At 37.1% G+C, this 22,867-nt stretch overlaps 1 protein-coding gene across 1 annotated transcript; it reads left to right on the plus strand.

Annotated features, from left to right (window-relative positions):
- The first annotated feature begins 1,613 nt into the window (after nucleotides 1-1,613).
- LOC306851212 (uncharacterized protein) lies at nucleotides 1,614-17,919 on the plus strand. The gene is made up of 6 exons (XM_079387368.1): nucleotides 1,614-1,878; nucleotides 8,043-8,071; nucleotides 8,186-8,261; nucleotides 11,986-12,054; nucleotides 13,688-14,220; nucleotides 16,241-17,919. The coding sequence occupies exons 1-6, from the start codon at nucleotides 1,827-1,829 to the stop codon at nucleotides 16,307-16,309; spliced, it is 828 nt and encodes a 275-aa protein (XP_079243494.1). The 5' UTR covers nucleotides 1,614-1,826; the 3' UTR covers nucleotides 16,310-17,919.
- Nucleotides 17,920-22,867: the final 4,948 nt, after the last annotated feature.

Below are 22,867 nucleotides of genomic sequence, written 5' to 3' on the forward strand. Positions count from 1 at the left end.
TGCCACTATTTGCAATAAGCAGTATAAATAGCAGAAAATCTTGCTATTTTAACAGTGTAAATAGAATCTATCGCTATTTACACTTAGTGCAAATAGCCGCTGCCAATAAAAAAAGCATCTGATTCTGAATAATGCAGTGCTAATCGATAGCATTTATTACACTTGGCAATAGATACAGTACTAGGCAATAAAATATAACTTCTGCCTTATTTTGTGATAAAAAAAAACAAAAATAAAAACAAAAAGTTATATATTAGGCTAAACAAATCATAAAACTCATTAGGAAAACTAAATATTAAATTATTGGTTATTGTCCAGCAGTGTATTTGATTTCTCAGCCAATTAAAAGCAAGTGGTAATAATAAATAAGCAATAATAATCAATAATAAAACCTGTCAATTAGACAAAAAAAGTTATTATATTTCTAACTTCTTAAATGATTGAGAATCATGATTTTTTGTTTGTTTCAAATAGGGATCACAATTCTCCCACAATTCTGAACAGACAACTAAACAAAATAGCATGTAATTTACTAGAGATTCTGACAAAATGTCAGTTGCTGCAGTCTATTTATACATTTATTTTAATTGCAAAATCTGCACCTCTTCTGTGGATAATATTATTTTCATAATGATCCTTACTCAAGTAGAAGTAGTTAAGTAACAGAGTGCAAATATTACTGGCCCATTTTGGAGTGAACTAAATATGCAAGACTATTTTACATGTCACTGTTTTTGACACAGGTAGTTCATCCTTTGCAGAGCTGCTTAAAAAAAAAAAAAACTGGGGGCATAAATTAAGAGTATACCCACTTCTCCAGGCACCACTACACCACTGATGCAAATGTAGAAACTAGATCTATACCAGGGCTATTATCATAAACTAAAACTATTAAAAAGAGAAAAACACTTTGTTGTCTGAAACAAAACGTGTTTTATTTAAAACTATGAAACTTATTTTATCAAACTTTGTTACTTCTCTAGTTGCCAAGGTAAGATGTCTCCTTGTTTAGTTTAAGTGCTAAAATAAAACTAATAAATAAAAATGAACACTATATAAACTCTACATAGTTTTTATTTAATATGCATTAGTTTATTTTTATAGTCTGTATTATAGATTCTATAAAATAACTAATAAAATGAAGCAACAAATAACAAGCTCAACAAAATTACTAAAAATGTGTTAATATGAACAAACAATATATTAAAGTCGAGTTCTGTCGTTTAGTTAATTGAATTTGTATTAATGAACATTTAGGAAAGACTCATAAATGCTGTAAAATGTTTATAGTTTAACAAAAGAGTTGTGTTGTATGAGATTGTACTGTAACCTTGTTATTGTGACTTTATTCTGAATCAGAAATGTATTGATATATTATTAAATAATGTCGCTTTGTGGAGAAATGTGAAATAGTGCTTTTTCAGAACTGGTTCCACTACAGTACAAATAAAATAAAGTAAAAAATAAAAAAACGAAGCAAATTATTTTCAGAAAATGCGGTTCAAACACTAATAATTTGATATTTTGTCTAATAAAATATTAGTGCTTTGTACGTCTTTGGGTTTTTAATAATTATTTTGTTATATTTTAATTTCTTTGTGTCGCTGAGAACTATAATCTCCTTGACAGCCTTGAGCGCGCGCACGGACACGCGCACTGGCTCTATCTGTGTGCGGGCACGCCGCGGGAGCGCGCAGAGCCCATCATGTCCTCCAGGTGGATTTCCCTGTAGTCTCTCCCTACAAACAGACGTGATCAAAACATCTTAATCTTCATCATCAGCAGCATCGTTTCTGCTGTGCGCGCGCCCGTGTGTGTGCGTGTGCATGATGCGCGTGCTGGTGTTCTGGACGGCGGCGTGTGTGTTCTGCGCTGCAGGTGAGTAATCTTACACTTTGATATAAATCTGCATCAGTGTCGATGAAAGCGTCCAGTTCGTGTCCAGCTGTATCGTTTGGAGGTGATTTGGGGTCGATTTCACACAGCAGCAGCTGGTAATACGCGTTATATAATCGATCAAACCAGCGTTTATTATTATTAAATATTTTATTAATCCTTCACAGGAAATTATATTGTTAAAGCAGCAACCGCAATTAAATCCACGCACACAGACATATGTACCTAACTAAACCCCTGAATACGAATCTTCCACACAAAGAAATGATGGCACATTACCCATCAAATGCATTAAAAGCCTAATTGATGAATGATGTGCTGAGTTTAGTTTGAGCTGCTCAGGTGAGACAGGAATAGCAGGTAATCTGGGATTATTCTCCTCGTCAGGACAAAGTCAGATTAACAGATAAAAACACCTGTCAAGATTGACATTCTGGGTTTTTGGGTTTTTCAGAGTGTTTTTTCAGACTAGTGCAAATAAAACATCCAAAAGACACGGTTAAGTGTTTTTTTTATAGCACTTTATATATTTATGTCAATGGATTTCAAAGACGATACATATTTTAAAGGCCGTTTTCTCCTACACTGAGCCACCTTTATATTTTTATTCCTGTCTATATCCTGAAGGTTTTTACAGAGGGATTTGTTCATATATCATTTGCTTGATTATAGGCAACATTTTATTCCCCAAAAATTGTGAAAAAATATTAAGTATGAGAGAGACTAAAATGAGAGACCTAAATTCCCTTAAAAACATTTGACTCTGTCAAAAAAATAATTTTGAACCTGACTTCATCCAGTGTTCAGATTTTTGTACTAGACATGTATGCAAATTAGTGCATATTTCATTAAATAATACCTCATTTGCATATTTAAACCTAACACTTTAGAAAACTTGTGATACAAAACATGTTTGCAATTATGAGTGTTAATGATGCAGAATCAGAATATTTAGAGTTTAATTCGCTTCGAAAGCTGATAAAAGAGCAGCAGTTCTGCTCTCATATGGGTCATTATTGTTAACTTCTAAAAACTCGATTTCGGTCAGAAATCTTGGTGTAATCTTTGATGACCAGCTGACCTTCAAAGAGCACATTGCAAAGACTGCTCGATGCTGCAGGTTTGCACTACACAACATCAGAAAGATCAGGCCCTTTCTGACAGAGCATGCTGCACGACTTCTTGTCCAGGCACTTGTCTTGCCCAGGCTGGACTACTGCAATGCTCTTCTGGCTGGTCTGCCATCAAACACAATCAATCCTCTACAAATGATTCAGAATGCAGCGGCACGACTGATCTTCAACGAGCCCAAAAGAGCACATGTTACACCTCTCTTCATCTCCTTGCACTGGCTACCAGTGGCAGCTCTCATCAAGTTCAAGACACTGATGCTTGCATACAGAACTACCACAGGCTCAGCACCCTCCTACTTCCACTCACTATTACGAACCTACATCCCCTCCAGAAGTCTGAGATCTGCTAGTGAGCGACGCCTTGTGGTACCATCACAGAGAGGCTCAAAATCACTCTCCAGAACATTCTCGTTCACCATTCCTGGCTGCTGGAATAATCTTCCCACCCCTATCCGGAATGCCGGATCCCTGGCAATCTTCAAGCAGCAACTGAAAACTCATCTCTTTCAGCAGTACTTGACTTCATCCTAAACTCTTTCCCTCTATCTTTCTCTCCCTCCCTTCCTAGCTTGTATTTATTTGAACAATGCCTGAGACTTGGTGCTAAGAGCACTTCCTCTGTCTGATTGCCTCTTCAAGATTAATCGCTTTGTGTATTCCCCAATTGTAAGTCGCTTTGGATAAAAGTGTCTGCCAAATGACTAAATGTAAATGTAAAACTGAAATAAAAATGATAAAACATTTTAAGGTGCCCTTGTTACACAAGTTACATGTACTTATTATAACAATAAATTATGCATAACTGCATGCAAGTAACCCTAATCCTAATCCTAACCATAAAATAAGTGCATGTAGTTAATTAATATTACTCAGACCTTAAAATAAAACGTAACCACTTAAGAAATGGCTACTAAAATTTTAATTAAAATTAAAAATATGAACGAATGATGAATACAAACTCTAATTTTATCAATCATACTAAAATAAAGCTTTAGTTTTCAGACATCTTCTGTATATTTACATGCAAAACGGTGTATAAATAATCATAATCAAATCGGAGTTCTGATTGCTCAATAAGTAGACGAGCTCAACTGTGTATTCTGCTTTATTACGTCCATTATTTGAATGACCTTTATTCAGACCTAACGTGAACATTTTGCCAGAATGTCCCTTCTCTCTGGTGACACATGCAGGATTTCTCCAATCATTTACTCCATTAAACTCCAGCCCTATACAACTTTTTTTAAATTTTATTAAAACTTACAACATTTTTACAGAAAAGCAGGCATCAAAGCTTGAAGCTCCAAAGATGACTAAAGAACAAAAGCCAGATAAAATAAAACAAAAAAAAAAGGCATTCACAAGACGCCAAATACAGATTCATAATATCTTAACAATAGCTTTTACATTTGTCACAACTTTAAGAGACTTCATTTAAACAGTAAGTTCGTTAGAGAAAACTGTACAAAGTAGGAGATTTTGACAGAATGAAAATGTGCCATTCAGGATGATGAAATTTACCAAATTGTGACTATTTTTATCATCATTTTCATAATAACAAATAATTTCTTTCACATTCAGTGTTATTATTAAACTACTTTTAACTGCAAAAGCAGAGAAACAATCTTTCCAGAATGATTTTACACTCTGGCAATCCACAAACAGATGGCATAAAGACTCCTCACAACATTCTCTCCCATCATCCATAAAGTTAAAACTCCTAAAGACCAATTCAGTGTTTGCAAGCTGTGATGAGTTTTTTTGTGGCAGAAAATGACAGTTTTCAAGTAGCAGTCTATGGAAGCCATGAAATAAATGAATAATAAAAAAGATACATTTGAGTTTATATTTCAAAATTCCAACTTTTTTCCCACAATATCTCAGACTTCTGATAAGAAATATCAACTGGTCATTCTCTTTTTTCTCCTCGGGCTCAGAATCAAGTCAAGTCAGCTTTATTTATAAAGCGCTTTTAACAATACAGATTGTGGCACAGCACTTAACAGTATCAGATTGGAGGATAGAGTGTCAGTAATGTATAATAATAATAAGATTAAACACTCAATTTTCAGTTAAAGGCATTTCATTATTGAATTCAAAGATGTCATTGTCTAGCTCAGTTTAGTTTAAATAGTATCTGTGAAATCAAATTGATGATAATCGCTAGAAATGAAGTGTCCCCAGCTGAGCAAGCCAGAGGAGACAGCGGCAAGGAACCAGAACTCCCTCTGAGACAGAATGGAGAAGGAACCCTGGGAGAAACCAGGCTCTGTCGGGGGCCAGTTCTCCTCTGGCCAGGATATTATTGTTTAATTATTGTTTAATTATTGATTTAATTAAAATTTTAAATGTATTATATTTCTATTTTTATATTGTTTCAATTTCTAACAATAATAGTATTATGTAGTTGGGTATTTTATTATATTTTTAGTTATTTTGTTTTATTTTTAGTTTTACTGTATGTTTAGTCGAGGTCTTCACTGGGGATATGTCTCCGGGGCTCATCCAGGTGTCCGGCCTCCGCTGACGATCAGGGCCACATGCATCATCTCCCAGCACTGATCCACCATCTGATCCAGACACGGACTGAGAAACAGAATAGAAACAGACAAATATTAGCGTAGATGCTATTCTTCTTATGATGTAACGAGTACATCATGTGTTATGAGGAGTGTTCCCGGTTCCAGTTGATCTAATTAATGCAGCCTAACAATCCTTTAACGGATTTGATTAATAGAAGTGTATTAGTGTGTTATGTGTACGCCAGGTTAAAGAAATGTCTTTAATCTAGATTTAAACTGACAGAGTGTGTCTGCCTCCAGAACAGTGTTAGGTAGATTGTTCCAGAGTTTGGGTGCTAAATAGGAAAAGGATCTGCCGCCTGCCGTTGATTTTGATATTCTAGGTATTATCAAACGGCCAGAGTTTTGAGAACGCAGCAGACGTGGAGGACTATAATGTGATAAGAGCTCGCTCAAGTACTGAGGAGCTAAGCCATTCAGGGCTTTATAAGTAATAAACAAGATTTTAAAATCTATACGATGTTTGATAGGGAGCCAGTGCAGTGTTGACAGAACCGGGCTAATATTGTCGTACTTCCTGGTTCTAGTAAGAACTCTAGCTGCTGCATTTTGGACCAGCTGTAGTTTGTTGATCAAACGTGCAGAACAACCACCCAATAAAGCATTACAATAGTCTAACCTTGAGGTCATAAACGCATGAATTAGCATTTCTGCATTTGACGTTGAGAGCATAGGTCGCAATTTAGATGTTTTTGAGATGGAAAAACGCAGTTTTACAGATGCTAGAAACATGGCTTTCAAATGAAAGATTGCTATCAAACAGCACACCTAGGTTCCTAACTGATGAAGAAGAATTTACAGAGCAGCCGTCAAGTGTTAGATAGTGTTCTAGGTTATTACATGTGGGGGTTTTAGGTCTGATAATTAACACCTCTGTTTTTTCAGAATTTAGCAGTAAGATGTTACTCGTCATCCAGTTTTTTATATCAACTATGCATTCCGTTAGTTTCTCAATTTGGTGTGTTTCTCCCAAGGGTAACATGTAAAGCGTGAAAAGTAACGGCCCTAGTACTGAGCCTTGAGGTACTCCATACTGCACTTGTGATCGATATGATACCTCTTCATTCACTGCTACGAACTGATGGCGGTCAGATACGTACGATTTGAACCATGCTAATGCACTTCCACTAATGCCAACAAAGTGTTCTAGTCTATTTAAAAGAATGTTGTGGTCGATAGTGTCGAACGCAGTGCTAAGATCCAGTAGCACTAATAAAGAGAGACAACCACGATCAGATGATAGAAGCAGGTCATTTGTATCTCTAATGAGAGCAGTCTCAGTACTATGATACGGTCTAAATCCCGACTGGAATTCCTCACAAATACTATTTTTCTCTAAGAAGGAATATAATTGTGAGGATACTACCTTTTCTAGTATATTTGACAGAAAAAGGAGATTTGAGATCGGTCTGTAATTAACTAAATCTTTGGGGTCAAGTTGTGTTTTTTTAATGAGAGGCTTAATAACAGCCAATTTGAAGGTTTTGGGGACATATCCTAATGACAGTGATGAATTAATTATAGCCAAAATAGGATCTGTCACTTCTGGAAGCAGCTCTTTTAGTAGTTTAGATGGAATAGGGCCTAACATACAGGTTGTGTAGATGATTTAACAGATTTATACAATTCTTCCTCTCCTATAGTAGAGAATGAGTGAAATCGTTCCTCAGGGGATCTATAGTGATCTGATGCGATACTGTATCTGACAGCTGTATGGTTATAATTTTTTTCTCTGATAGAATCGATCTTGGAAGTAAAGTAGCTCATAAAGTCATGACTGCTGTGCTGCTGGGAAATACCAACACCTGTTGATGCTTTATTTTTTTGTTAATTTAGTGACTGTATTGAATAAATACCGGGGGTTATGTTTGTTTTCTTCTAGAAGAGATGAAAAGTAATCAGATCTAGCAGTTTTTAATGCTTTTCTGTAGGATAGGGTATTTTCCCGCCAGGCTATACTAAACACCTCTAGTTTTGTTTTCCTCCATCTGCGCTCCATTTTCCGGGCTGCTCTCTTTAAGGTGCGAGTGTGCTCATTATACCACGGAGTCAGACGGTTTTCTTTGATCTTCCTTAAGCGTAAAGGAGCAACTGTATCTAAAGTGCTAGAAAAGAGAGAGTCCATAGTTTCTGTTACATCAAGTTTTTCTGCGCTGTTGGATATGCTGAGGAATTGAGATAATATCCCACAATTCTGGATTTTTTCCTCAGAATTGACAAACTCACTATTGTTGAGTTAAATCGAGTTAAAGCCTGAACTAGAACATATAAATTTGCATTTGACGACAGTATTCTATAAAAATGATTTGCATTCTGATTCTGACATCCAAAGGCACAAAAATATATATATGTTTTCTCTCTCTTATTCCATGTGGATCATAGTCCAAGCTCAGGGTTTAATTTGTGTCTGTGTTTCTGCTCTCGTCTGCAGTGAGATGTGTTCCTCTGGCGGATGAGAAGGTCAGACACGTTTCCCTGATGATTTCTGTCTTCTGATGTGTGTGTGGATGTCTGTGGACTAACCCGTGTGTGTGTGTGTGTGTGTGTGTGTGTGTGTGTGTATGTTTACATCAGAGCACTGACTGTGGTTCTGAAGACGTCAGTATCAGTGCTAACGGACCGACGGCCGGCTGTGACCGACACAAGACCGGTGAGATTCTGATATCCAAAAATCAGCTTTCCAAACCTGTATGACTGACTTTCTTCTGTGAGACACTAAAGAAGATATTCTGAGGAATGTTCGAGACCAATCAGCATTGGACTCCATTAACATTTACTGTACAGCGGGTAAAATAAGTATTGAACACGTCACCATTTTTCTCAGTTAATATATTTCTAAAGGTGCTGTTGACATGAAATTTTCACCAGATATCAGTAACAACCCAAGTAATCCATACATACAAAAAACAAAAACAAACAAGTTCAGAAATGAAGTTATGTGTAATAAAATGGAATGACACGGGGAAAAAGTATTGAACACATGAAGAAAGCGAGGTGCAAAAAGGCATGGAAAGCCAGAAATCTATCAGTAATTAGAAAGCAATCCTGCCCCTCGTCAGTGGAAATGATTATTAGCTGCTTCAGTCCAACACCTACAGTACCAGGATGAAGATGAAACACGGATGACAGTGATCCCAGACACAGCCAAGGACACTCTGGACTGGTTTCAGGGAAAGAGAATAAAGCTGCTAGAACGGCCAGCCAATCACCTGACTTCAATCCAATAGAAAATAAGAACTAAAGATCAGAGTTCATAGAAGAGACCCACAGATCCTTCAAGATTTGAAGATTAAATCACAGCTGAGCAACGCATGCCACTAGTTTCTCCTGCAGGAGGCGTCTTGAAGCTCTCATCACCAACAAACGCTTTTGTACAAAGTATTCAATACATTTCAGTAGTTCAGTACTTTTTCCCCGTGTCATTCCATTTTATTACACACAACTCAATTTCTGAACTTATTTGTTTTGTTTTCTTTGTATGTATGGATTACTTTGGTTTTTACCGACATCTGGTGAAAATTTCATGTCAACAGCATCTTTAGAAATATATTTACTGAAAAAAATGGTGACGTGTTCAATACTTAGTGACCCTGCAGCACAAAAGCAGTCATCAGTAACACAGGTATATTTGCAGCAATAGACAACAATACATTGTATGGATCAAAATTATACATTTCTCTTTTATGACAAAAATCATTAGGATATTAAGATCATGTTCCATGAAGATACAGTGCCCTCCACTAATATTGGCGCCCTTGATAAATATGAGCAAAGGCAGCTGTGAAAATAAATCTGCATTGTTTATCCTTTCAATCTTTCACTCAAAGAATTCACAAAATTCTAACCTTTCATGAAAGTAAAACCATTGAAAGAAAATCTCATGAGGAAATAAATGTTTTTCTCCAATGAATGTTGGCCACAATTATTGGCACCCCTAGAAATTCTGATGAGTAAAATATCTGAAGTATATTCCCATTCATATTTACAGTTGTTAGCACACCAGGGTGACTAGGAGCATGAAACTGTCCAGCCATGGCTTCTGTTCCACAGGATTATAAATATGAGGAACACAAAGCCCAAATCCCCTGAATCATCCATCACAACGAATACAACCTAAGAATAAGATAGTTCTGATGTGCAGCACAAGATTGTTGAGCTTCACAAAATAAAAAGTGTCTGTAAGAAAAGAGCTAAAGCATTGAAAAACCTCATTTCCACCATCAGGGCAATAATTAAGAATTTCCAATCAAGTAAAGATGTTACAAATCTGTCTGGAAGAGGACGTGTGTCTATATCGTCCTAATGCACGCTGAAGAGGAGAGTTTGAGTGACTAAAGACTCCCAAGGACCACAGCTGGAGAACTGCAGAAAATGGTTGAGTCTCGGGGTCAGAAAGCCAAAAATATATCAAACAGCCCCTACATCAGCACATGTTGTTCAGGAGGGTTTCAAGAAAAATTATCCTAGCTCATCTAGAAACAATCTCCAGCACATTCAGTTATCAGACACGACTGGGACGTCAAATGAGACTGGCTTCTATGCTCAGATCAAACTAACAAATCATCTTTTTAGCAGCAAACACTCAAGATGGGTTTAGTACAAACAGGGATATAAAAGTACCCCATGTCCACGGTTAAATATACTGCTGTATTTCTGATGTTGTGGGCCTCTTTTTCTGCCAGAGGTCCTGGACATCTTGTTTAGACACATGGCATCATGGATTCTATCAAATACCATCAGATAAAAACTGCATCTGTTAGAAATCTTATAATGGGCCATGTTTGGATCTTCCACCAGGACAACAATCCAAAACAAACATCAAAATAAACAAAAATGTGTCACTGAGCACAAAATGGCCAGTTCCCTGACCTGAACCCTACAGAAAATGAGTGAAGGGAACTGAAAAGAAGAAACCGTGAATCTGAAGGATCTGGAGAGCTTTTAGATGAAGGAATGGTCTCTGATCTCCTATCAGGTGTTCTCCAAACTCTTCAGGCGTTATAGGAGAAAACTCAGAGCTGTTATCTCGGGAAAAGGACGTTGCAATAATTGGGTGCCAATATAAACTAGAGAAAGTATTTATTTCACAATGAGATTTTCTCCCCACTTTCAATTGTTTTATTTCAATGATAGGTTGGAATTTTGTGAATTTTTTGAATGAAAGATTAAAAGGATAAATAATGCAGATTTATTTTCACAGCCGCCTTTGCTCATATTTACCAAGGGTGCCAATATTAGTGGAGGGCACTGTATTTTGTAAATTTCATACTGTAAATATATCAAAACTTAATTTTTGATTAGTAATATGCATTGCTAAGAACTTCATTTGAACAACTTTAGAATCAGAATCAGAATCAGAATGAGCTTTATTGGTCAGGTATGTTTACACATACAAGGAATTTGTTGTAGTGACAGAAGCTCCACAGTGCAACAGAAGGACAGTAACAGGACAGGACACAGGTAATGAAACAAAATAACAGGAAATAGCAGATTTTCTCAATATTTAGATTTTTTTGCTCCCTCAGATTCCAGATTTTCAAATAGTTGTATCCAGGGCCATAGCCAGGATTTTTCAAATACCGAGGTCATTTTTTCTAACCCCCCCACACACACACACACACACACACCGGTGCGGTGGCTTCACTTTTATGACGTCATGAACTATCCAGTTCTCTATTATAGATCAGTGGATTCTAATGACAAATGAAACTTAGCGCTTGACAGTGCTGAACAGTCTGCCACTGACACACACAGGCGCACCTTCTCTCCTACTCTTTCCCTGCCCTTCTGTTGTTGGCTTTTTAAAACTTAATTTAGTTTGATGCAAGTTCCTCTTCATGTCTGCATTTCGCTCAAGACCACACTACGATCGATGTACTAGCTTACGTGAAAAAACATACGGCTTTCCCGCCTCTCTGAATCTGTAGCCTAGGTAACGTGACGTCAAGTGCCGCTGCCTGCAAAGACAGATAGAGGCGGAGATTTCACCTGAGAGATTAGACGAAGAATGTGAATTTAATTGGGAGAAAATACAGACCACATATATGGATTCGGATACGGACCGGGTTCTGTGTTTGGCATTGATCATCACTGCTGGATTGACTAATTTGAAATTTCGGGAAAAAATACCGAGGACATGACCTCGGTGTCCTCAATGGTAGATACGGCACTGGTTGTATCTCAGACAAATATTGTCCTATCATAACAAACCATACATCAATGGAAAGATTATTTATTCAGCTTCAGATTATGTATAAATCTCAATTTCACAAAATTGCCCCTTATGACTGGTTTTGTGCTCCAGGGTCACATTTTACCCGCTGTATGAACAGAAGCGCTGAGACAGAGTGACTGTGTGCTGGTTTTGTTCACAGATGATGTTCTGAACGCTCAGGAGAGACACGAGGGTCTGCTAAAACAGCTACAGGAGCTGGCCCAACACGGTCCGTCAAACACTACAAAATCATCAGTTATGAGATATGCACTATAGAAGACAAGATTCAAGAGTTTTATTTGTCACATACACAATTATACAGTGTATAACCAGCAGTGAAATAAAGTCAAATAGAGATCTATGAAGTCAATTTTGCACAGTTCATCAATATCAGTCATGCATCATACTCGTTTCTGACTCGTTCTGAGCTGCTGATCCCAAAAACAGTGTCTGCTTCGCTCTTTCACGTCACAATTTCTTACTAAATATGATGCATTTTTGCTTTTGAGAATCATTTGTGTGGTGAAGAATCTCATATTCTCCCTTAATCAGCAGAAAAACACTCAAACATGACTCCAGTCTGACATATCTGATCAATTCTCCGCTCATTTTCACATGCGTGACAGGATTTGATGCTGATCCTGATCACAGAGACTGAAGAAAATCAAACATGAACCTGATGATTTCTGCTTCTACTGCATACAAACAAAAACATTTGTTTCTTTGACATTAAATTGAGTTTTTGAACATTTTTCCGCTCCTTTGCAGATTGTAAGTTAAATAATACATTTTGAATACTTCTTTTTGTTATTAAAATAGAAATGTTTGGCCTTTGCCTGCCTTTATTATTTTGATAAGTGCTGATACATATATAGAATTAGAAAAATATTCATTCCTTTTTTTCTGCCTTTTTTTGGGGAAAAAACATTGATATTTTTATGAGCTAATTATTAGCTTTAAATTAGCTAACATTAAGCCTTTTTGCAAATAAGCTGAATTTTTTTTTAAGTTGTAGGGCTGTGATATGAAAAACTCATTAGTGCTGTCAAATAATTAATCGCATCCAAAATAAAAGTTTGTTTACATAATATATGTCTGTGTATATTTATTATGTATATATAAATACACACACATGCATGTATACATTTCAGAAAAATAGGTTGTTTATATATTAAATATATTTATTTATAATATAAATTAAATTAATATAAATATAGATATATGTAAACACATGTAAATCTTTTCAAAATATATACTGTATGTATGTGTATGCATATTTACATAATAAAACACAGTACACACATTTTATGTAAACAAACTTTTATTTTGGATGCGATTAATCACAACTAATCATTTGACAGCACTAATTATATTCATAATTTATTTTATATATAAAAGATATTTAAAATTTAAATTAAACCGTACACACACACTTTATGTAAAGATAAGTAGAGTTACTGTCTTTACATAATGAAGATAACTGTCACATTAAGAAGACAGTAGAGTCATTATTTAATTAGATCCATTCAGTTCAGTCTGCCGCATTAAAGACACAGAGATCACCAAAAGATGATATTTTGAAGAATAGGGTTAGTAACCAAACAGTTGCCGGTAGCCATTCACTTCCATTATACAGAAAACAAATACTATGAGAGTCGATGGCTACCGTCAACTGTTTGGTTACAAACCCTATTCTTAAATATCTTTTGTGTTCAACAAACTGGTTTAGAACATCATGAGGCAGAGTAAATGGTGACAGAATTCATTTTTAGGTGAACTGTCTCTTTAAATGCTTGGGCTCATTAAATGGATTCTGATTGGCTGTTGTTCATAAAATGATACATGTGTTTGTTTTTTTCCAGAGAATGACAGAGAGCGAGAATACACCCACGAGAGAGACGACTACGAGCTCAACGACGAGGAGGAGGAGGAGGAGGAAGATGAGGGAGCGATGAAGGAGCAGAATGAGCGAGACCTGGATGAGCTTCTGCAGGAGGAGATCCAGAAGACGGAGATCCAGAGGAGACAAGACCAGGAGCTGGAAGAGCTTCTGAAGGAGCTGAAGAGCAAACAACAGGAGAAGAAACGCAGAAGGAACGAGGAGGAGGAGGAGAAGAGGAAGAATGAGCTGGAGCTGATGGTTGAGAAGGAGCTGAAGGAGCTACTGGAGGAGCAGAAGAACGACACCAAGAGCTGGAACAAAGAGAAGGAGAAACAGGAGGAGCTGCAGGAGCTGATGAGGAAGATGGAGCGCGTGAAGGAGGAGAAGAAGGAGAAGCGGGAGATGGAGAACGCCAGCGATGAAGCCACAAGACAGTTCGAGAGAGAGAGAGACGAGGAGGAGGAGGAGGACAGACAGCATGATGAAGAGGAGGAGGAGGAGGAAGAAGATGAGGTGAGAGATAAAGATGTGCTGCATCATGTTCATTAGAAGGACATAAAACTAGAAATATATTGTTATATTTTTACAACTATATTTTGCTATAAATTATATTGTTTTAGTGCTGGGCAACTATTAATCACGATTAATCGCATCCAAAATAAAAGATTGTGTACATAATATTACTGTGTATATTTATTATGTATACACACATGCATGTATATATTTAAGAAAAAAATATGTTTATATATTAAATATATTTATATATAATATAAATTATATGAATATAAATTGAGTTTATTTGCAAAAACAGTAGTGCTGGGCAACGATTAATCACATCCAAAATAAAAGATTTTGGTAACACTTTATTTTAAGGTGTCCTTGTTACATGTACTTATTATTATAGTAACAATAAATTATGCATAATTACATGCACGTAACCCTGAGCCAAACCCTAATCACAGAGTAAGTGCATGTAGTTAATTAATATTACTCAGAATTTAAAAGTATAATTACACTGTAACAAGGACACCTTACAATAAAGTGTAGCCAAAGTTTGTTTACATAATGTGTGTACTGTATATTTATTATATATATATATATATATATAAAAATACACACACATTAAAGTACATATTTAAGAAAATATATGTATAATATAAATATATACTGTATGTGTGTGTATTTATATATATATACATACACAGTATTTGATCTCAATTCTGTTTATCAGTTTATATGTTCTAGTTCAGGCTTTATAAGTCGATTTAACTCAACATTAGTGAGTTTGTCAATTCTGAGGAAAAATCCCGAAGTGTGGGATATAAAGTCATGATTCTGAGCCGAGGGGAAAAGAGAGTTATTCATATTTATATCAGAAGTCTGAGATATAATCTGGGAATTGTGAGAATGTTTTTTTATTCCTTTATTCCTTACTTCAGGTTTTTTGATGCCACAAAAAAAAAAAAAAAAAAAACTCATCACTGTTTGCAAACACAGAATTGGTCTATTCCATAAATTATACTTTTACATTTATTCAATAATAGATTTTTACAGTGACATTACAAGTTTAATGGTTTTCTTTAGTAATAAAAATATTATGACAAAACTGCTTGTTTTTAAACGTTTAAACGTAAAAACTAGTAATGTTAATAAATGTAATTAACCATGATTATTTCTGTGATTTCAGAAGTTTCAAGAATCGTGTTTTTCAAACAACAGTTAATATTTATTTTTCTTATTATTTTTATAATAATATTCAAGAAATCTATTTGAGTTAACATCTTGATATAGTTTTTTTCATTGTTGTAGTGTATTTTAGAGCTATTAAATTATTTTAATATTAAGAATCATTTCTGCTGTAATTATGACAGCTGCATGTTTTCAATCTTTATTAGTAGAAACTGGGAGTATTGATAAATTAATTAACCACTATTAATTTTGATATGTTCTTCAATTAAAAACAAGTTAAAGGGATAAAAATAAATATTTGTATTGCAATGTACTGTATATTATATATATATATATATATATATATATATAAAAAAAATAATAATAATATTCATGAAATCAATTAAAGTTTACATCTTTTAAATATATTTTTTTAGCATTTTAAGTTACATTAGAATTATTAGATTATTAATAAACATTTCTGCTCTAATTATGACAAAGCTGCTTGTTTTCAAACTTTCTTTATTAGCAGAAACCGGAAGTATTAATAAAGTATAAAAAAAAACAAGAGTTATTGAGGGGTAAAAAAAATAAACAAAATAGGCAAATTAAATTATAAATAGAATGTAAAAAATGCAATAAAGATTTATTAATAATAGAGTTTTTAGACCATTTAATATATTAATAATCATTTATTAACTTAAATACTTTTTAGTCTTGTAGGCCCATACAGCCTCCTGCTTGAGATCCACTGCTATAAATATGAATTGTTTACTTCTGTGATCATTTATGAGTACATTAGCATGTAGATGAGCAGATATGAAGTGAAATGTGTGCTGAATACTGAACTGTGTTTCTCCTTCAGGAGCTGCTGGAGATTGAAGCTGAACTGAGGAAAGTGGCAGCGCAACTACATGAACTACGCAGGGGTTAAACACACACACACACACACACACACACACACACAGAATAACACAACATTTAGTCCATTCATGAAGGTATATATTCATAAACTCATTGAGGCAGTTCATTCATCAGGCTTCACTATCCTACTGCAGATGTTCATAAATATAATTCTCATCAAACACTAAACACTAAAGCCATAGAGACACGTGATTAGTGCTCAATCACACAAGCCACGCCCCCTAATCATCACTCAGAGAATATGCATAGCCCCGCCTCCTCATTTGAATATTTCAGCATTCATATCTATATTGTAATGCAATACTTTCTTGAGTGGTACGACTAGTATAAAGAGACATGTGTGCACGTATGATGAAGTAATAATGTGATTTGTGCTCTTGACTGTTACTGTAAATCTGAATCATTCTGCTGTGTGTACATGGCTAAAACTGTTCTGGGGTCAGGAGATCAGTGTGTGTGTGCGCGTGTGAGACTGTGTGTGTGTGTGTGTGTGTGTGTGTGTGTGTGTGTTGGACAGGAAACACCGGTGTTCTTTCCCTGCATGTTGCACTTTCCTGAAAGCAGCCAATGAGAGCAGGTCTGGTCACAGACTCCGCCCACACACACTGTTGTCATTGAGTTTTCATAGATTTGAAAGAAAACCCAGCAATAAGAGACAGAGGTGCTGATCAACAGGCCTACATGAGCGGTGACTGCAGAATGAATCTTATATTTATTATGAATGTAAATGCAGATTAGTGGAACATATAAAGGCGTTCCAGTCGAGAGACTAGTTCTGCGTGTTTGGTTTAATAAAGATCTGTTGACTGAACACACAGCACCTCAGTGTCTGTCTGATGGAGATCCTGAGAGGTTTATAATGTGTTTTAATGTGATCATTGATTTCAAACAAGCTCCGCCTTCAGCTTCTTCACCATGGCATCGTTCATTGTGTGAGTGAATCGTTTAGTTTGAATCAAATCAAAAGTGATTCACTATATTCAATCTAAACGAGGGAAAGACTCATTTAAATAAGAAATTAAACAAAGCACTTTATCAGTCAAATTCTGTTTCACTTTAATCACGTTTTTGATTTATTGTTGTTTTGGACACGACCATTATTGCAATATCTGGTATTTTAAAAAGTGTCATTTAAATGTTTATATTATGATCATCACTATGGTATTAGAAATGTGTCGCTTTTACAGTATGAATGTGTCATTTCTGTAGCAAGAATCAAATACATTGTTTAAAGCAATTCTTGTTTCTGCCATGTCATATAATAATAATAACAATATAGTAATAATAATATCTTAGTCTGCACTTTTTCTCGCAATTCTGAGTTTATATCGTCAAATTCTTTTTTTTTCGGTCAGAATTCTGAGTTTAGGCTACATATTGCAATTCTATGGAAGCACTTTTTGCTACAGAATAAGATAAAAATGGTAATTGTGATTTGTTGTAACAATTCAGATATATAAACTTATGCAAATCTGACTTTCTTGCTGTTAATTGATTGGTTAATGAGTATGCTCCCAATTATTATGGATTTCTCTCAGGTGTGTTTGTCATGTGTCCATGCCATGTGATGTTCTATTTAAGCTGCGCCTGTACCAATAAACGATTGACTGTTCTCACTGCAGCCTGTGTGAAGCATGTTTATTCTCTGTCTTAGCCGGTATCTAGTCAAGCTCTGTTTAACAGGTTATGGGCCAGCACGCTTCCGCTGCGCTGCCGTTTGTGCAGATACGGCGTGAGTAGTAAGACAGTTTGTCTGCACGTTTTGAGTTTGTGTCTCAAGGTTTGGAGTGCCAGCACTATGAGCGAAAGGATAAGTTCACGTTGGTCTCGTCTTGTGTTCGACGGAGACTAAAAGTATTATGAACTGTGGGAGACAAAGTTTTTGGGCCATCTGTGGTTGCAGAAATTGAAGGACACAATTTTGAATGAGACCGCTGTGGGTGCGGATGCAGACGCACTGGCTGAGGATACAGCAAAGAATGCTGAAGCATATGCTGAACTGATCCAATTCCTTGATGACAAAAGTTTGTCCCTGATCATGTGAGAGGCTGCGGATGATGGGCGTGGAGCACTCAAGATCTTGCGGGACTATTATGCTGGAAAGGGTAAGCCCCGCATTGTGAGTCTCTATACAGAATTGACTTCCCTGCAAAGGCTGAGTGGTGAGAGTGTGACTGATTGTCATACATGCCGAGACCTCAATCACAGCGCTGAGGAATGCTGGAGAAGTATTGAGTGATGGATTATTAGTTGCAATGGTTTTGAAGGGGCTGCCAGAATCAGTCAAGCCTTTTCCCATTTTTGTCACTCAAAGGGATGAGACTCTCTCTTTTGCAGATTTTAAGACAATTGCGGAGTTACGAGAGCACTGAAGGTATGCGCACAGCTGTGGCCGAAGACAATGTCATGGGGGCCCGGGCGCATTCAAGGAAGGCCAGTGCCCCGACAGGCGTAAGGGTGTGGAGCACTGAGAGCAGGGACATGGAGTGTTTCCGTTGTGGCCAGAGTGGACACAAGGCAAGACAGTGTCAGCGTGATCAGTGGTACAGCCATGGTAAACTTATCACATGGCGAGGAGGACGGAAACCACAACGGCAGGACGACGCACATGGGGTGTACGAGGAGACAGACAACACTTTTGCTTTCAAGTTGGTGGCCAGTGATCGTCAACCAGGGAGCGACGTCACCAGAAAGGGGTTGATGGTGGACACCGGTGCGACATCTATCATCACCGAGCTGGCCAGGTTCAAGAGCTTCGACGACTGATTCCAGGCCGAGACGCACTGCGTGGAGCTGGCCGATGGCACAAGGGGGTTGCGGAGCAGAGGTGTGTCTGGTCGACAGCAGGGGGCGGCACCTCAGTGCCACACTGAAGCAGGCGCTGTACATCCCCTCTTATCCCCAAGACATCATCTCCGTGAGAGCTGCAACTTCCAGCGGGGCAACAGTGATCTTCAAGGAGGGTGAAGACGTCCTGCAGTATAAAGACGGTACATGTTTTCTTATTCATGAACATAACAGGCTGTTCTATTTGCCTACTGTGCCAGTGAACAATGACTGATGATCAATGTATGAGTTGCCATGATATTCAGAAGTGGCATGAGATTTTGGAACACTGCAATTTTAATGATGTTCAGAAGTTAGAGAATGTTGTGGATGGCATGTCGATCAAGGGTAAAGTACCCAAGTCTATGCAATGTGATGTGTGTGTCCAAGCTAAATTCACTCAGAGTAGGAATAGAAAGCCTGATGTGAGAGCTAAGTTAGCTCTAGAGTTGATACACACTGACTTGGCAGGCCCCATTGACCCAAAGTCCAGAGAAGGGTATAGGTACGCACTTTCCTTTACTGATGACCACTCAAGCGCAGTGTTTGTGTACTTTTTGAAGCGCAAAAGTGACAGTGGACGCCACAGAGAGGTTCCTATCTGACACAGCCCCATATGGGAATGTTACATGTATCAGGTCTGATAATGGTGCTGAGTTTACTGGACAGGGTTATCAAGTATTACTTCGCAGGAACAAAATCAGACATGAGACATCAGCACCATACTCACCACACCAGAATGGCACTGCCGAGTGTAACAGGAGAACCCTTTTTGAAATGGCTAGATGTATGCTCTTAGAAAGTCAGTTACCCCAGGAGCTATGGCCGTATGCAGTCCAGACAGCAGCAGTGAGGAATAGATGTTTTAATAACCGCACCAAACAGACACCTTACTTTATGCTAACAGGAAGGAAACCCAATATGCCCAGGATGCAGAAGTTTGGTAATGTGTTATAGACAGGACAGGAAGAAGCTAGACTCAAGGTCTGACAAAGGCATCTTCGTTGGGTATGATAAAAACAGTCCAGCCTATATGGTCTACTATCCTGACAGTAGAAAGGTGATTTTAATTTGAATTTATTAAGGGAAAGCCCCTTGAGATGCTACATCTCATTTTCAAGGGGGACCCAATAGCACACAAAACAGCACACAAATAATGCACCAAAAAAAAAACAAAAAAAAGAAACCAACAGCTCACTACCCTATTCACCCACACAGTCTACAACTATAAACAAGAGCATATACATACAAGAAAACATTTTAGTACAAGCATAAAAACAAACAGATATACAAATATAGAAAAATAAACAAGAATTAATATAACAAAGACAATTCTCAACCCAAAATTAAAAACATAAGCAGGTTATTTTCAAATGAGATAGTAAATTGATCCTAAAGAGACGGAAAGATGTAATTGATCTAAGAGAAGAAGGGAGATTGTTCCAGTCAAATGGAGCTTTATATCGAAAAGACCTATGACCGACTTCAGTAAAGATTCTGGGAACAAGAAAATGCGGATACTGCATATGTCGAAGGGAGTAAGTAGATGAAGATGGAACCAGAAACTGTTTTAAATAAGGAGGATAATTTAAATAAATGCATTTAAAGAGAAACTGAAACCAGTGATTTTGCCTTCTGGATTTAGGTTGAAGCCAATCAAGAGCTTCATACAATGAGTTCTATAGGGACATCTTAAAACAAACCCTCATAAAGAATTATAAAGAGTATTTAAAGGTTTTAAATTGGTATCAAAAGTATATTGATAAATAATATCTGCATAAATCAATAATAGGAAAAATTAATTGGGAGATTAATCTTTTCCTTACTTGAAATGAAAAACAGTTAATTGAGCGATAAAGACAACTTAGACACCCATATGATTTTTTAATAATACAATCAATGTGATGCTTAAAAGACAATTTTAACTGGTCTTTATTTTAACTGGTCTTTCTACTAGGTCCCCACTCTACCCCAGATTTGTGTCTAATATTGAGGGACAGGAGACTGAATTGTCTGACGATGACGTTGGTGTGCGGTTTAGCACAACCAGACCTGACCCTGACAAACCCAAGCAGTGTGAAGCCAAGCCAGATAAGTCTTCAGTCAGCGGAGGTCAAGCCAGACTCGTATTCTCCAGATACCCGGAGTAGAGAGAGGAGATACCCTGGTAGAGAGAGGAGGCGGCCAGATTTCTATGGGGTAGAGAGTGATCAGGTGCAGATCAGCATTGATTATTGCTATAAGATGGTTTCAAATGTACCTCAGACTTTCAGAGAAGCTGTGACTTCATCCAACTCAAAAGAGTGGGTAGATGCAATGGATGAGATGAAATCACTGAGGGATAACACCACATTTACTTTGACCACCCTACCTGAAGGCAAGAAAGCAGTGGGGGGTAGATGGGTGTATGCTATCAAAACCAAGACTGATGGATCTGACAAGTATAAGGCCCGCTATGTCGCTAGGGGGTATAGTCAGGAGACGGGTGTAGATTATGGAGAAACTTTCTCCTACTGTTGACCTTACCAGTGTGAGAGTGTTAATGCAGAAAGCTGCTCAGGAGAATCTGATCCTCCATCAGATGGATGTTAAAACTGTCTACATACATGCACCGATTGATTATGAAATTTACATGGAACAGCCAGAGGGGTATGATGTAAAACCTCAGACAAACGAGAAAATGGTATGTAAACTGGAGAAAGTATTGTATGGGCTAAAACAATCAGGTCGAAACTGGAACAAAATGTTACATGACTATCTGTGTGAAAACATCTTTGTACAAATCCCAGCTGATCGTGTTTACAAGAGAGAAACCGAACATGAGTGATAATATTGATATGGGTTGATGACTTGGTTATTGCTGCCAGTGATGAGAGAGCTTTAAAAACGGTCAAAGAGATGCTTACTGGGAAGTTCCAGATGAAAGATTTGGGAAGACTGAAGAATTTTCTAGGTATCACTTTTGACCAGTATGATGGAGGTGTGACTGTCACAGCAGAGTTATGTTGGCAAACTGCTGGACAGGTTTGACATGCAAGATTGTAAACCCAGGTCGACACCTTGTGAACCAAAGTTGAATTGCATCAATGGTGATGAAAAGCTGAGTGACCCCAGGAAATACAGAGAGGCAGTGGGTAGCCTAATCTACCTAACCTCATGCACTAGACCTGATCGGAGTTATGTTGTTAGCAAACTGTCCCAGTATTTCAGTGAGCCAACAGAAGAGCAGTGGACAACTGTAGAGCATGTATCATAAGGTTGGTGATTTACAGTGATGCAGATTGGGCAGGTGATGCAAATGACCGTAGTACATCTGGTTATTGTGTTAGCCTATGTAAGAATGGTCCTCTGATTTCTTGGAAGACCAAAAAGCAGCCAACTGTAGCATTATCAACACGTGAGGCTGAGTACATGGCATTAGCTGCCACTATACAAGAGTGTTTGTACTTGAGACAATTGCTTGAACATCTTGATGATTATCAGTATGGTGTACCTATGATCTATGAAGACAACCAAGGTACAATTGCATTGGCAAAGAATCCTGTTAGCAGACAGATGTAAGCATATTGATATTAAATACCATTTTGTGAGATCAACTGTAAACAATGGTGACGTGTTTTTGGAGTATTGCCCAACAGATCAGATGGTTGCTGACCTAATGACTAAACCAACTACAAAAGTGAAGCTTACCTTTTCCACGTTCTTGTTTGGGTTATAGCCAAGCTAAGATGTAATTCAGTTG

Source organism: Barbus barbus (assembly GCF_936440315.1).
Source record: "Barbus barbus genome assembly, chromosome: 31".
Taxonomy (NCBI): domain Eukaryota; kingdom Metazoa; phylum Chordata; class Actinopteri; order Cypriniformes; family Cyprinidae; genus Barbus; species Barbus barbus.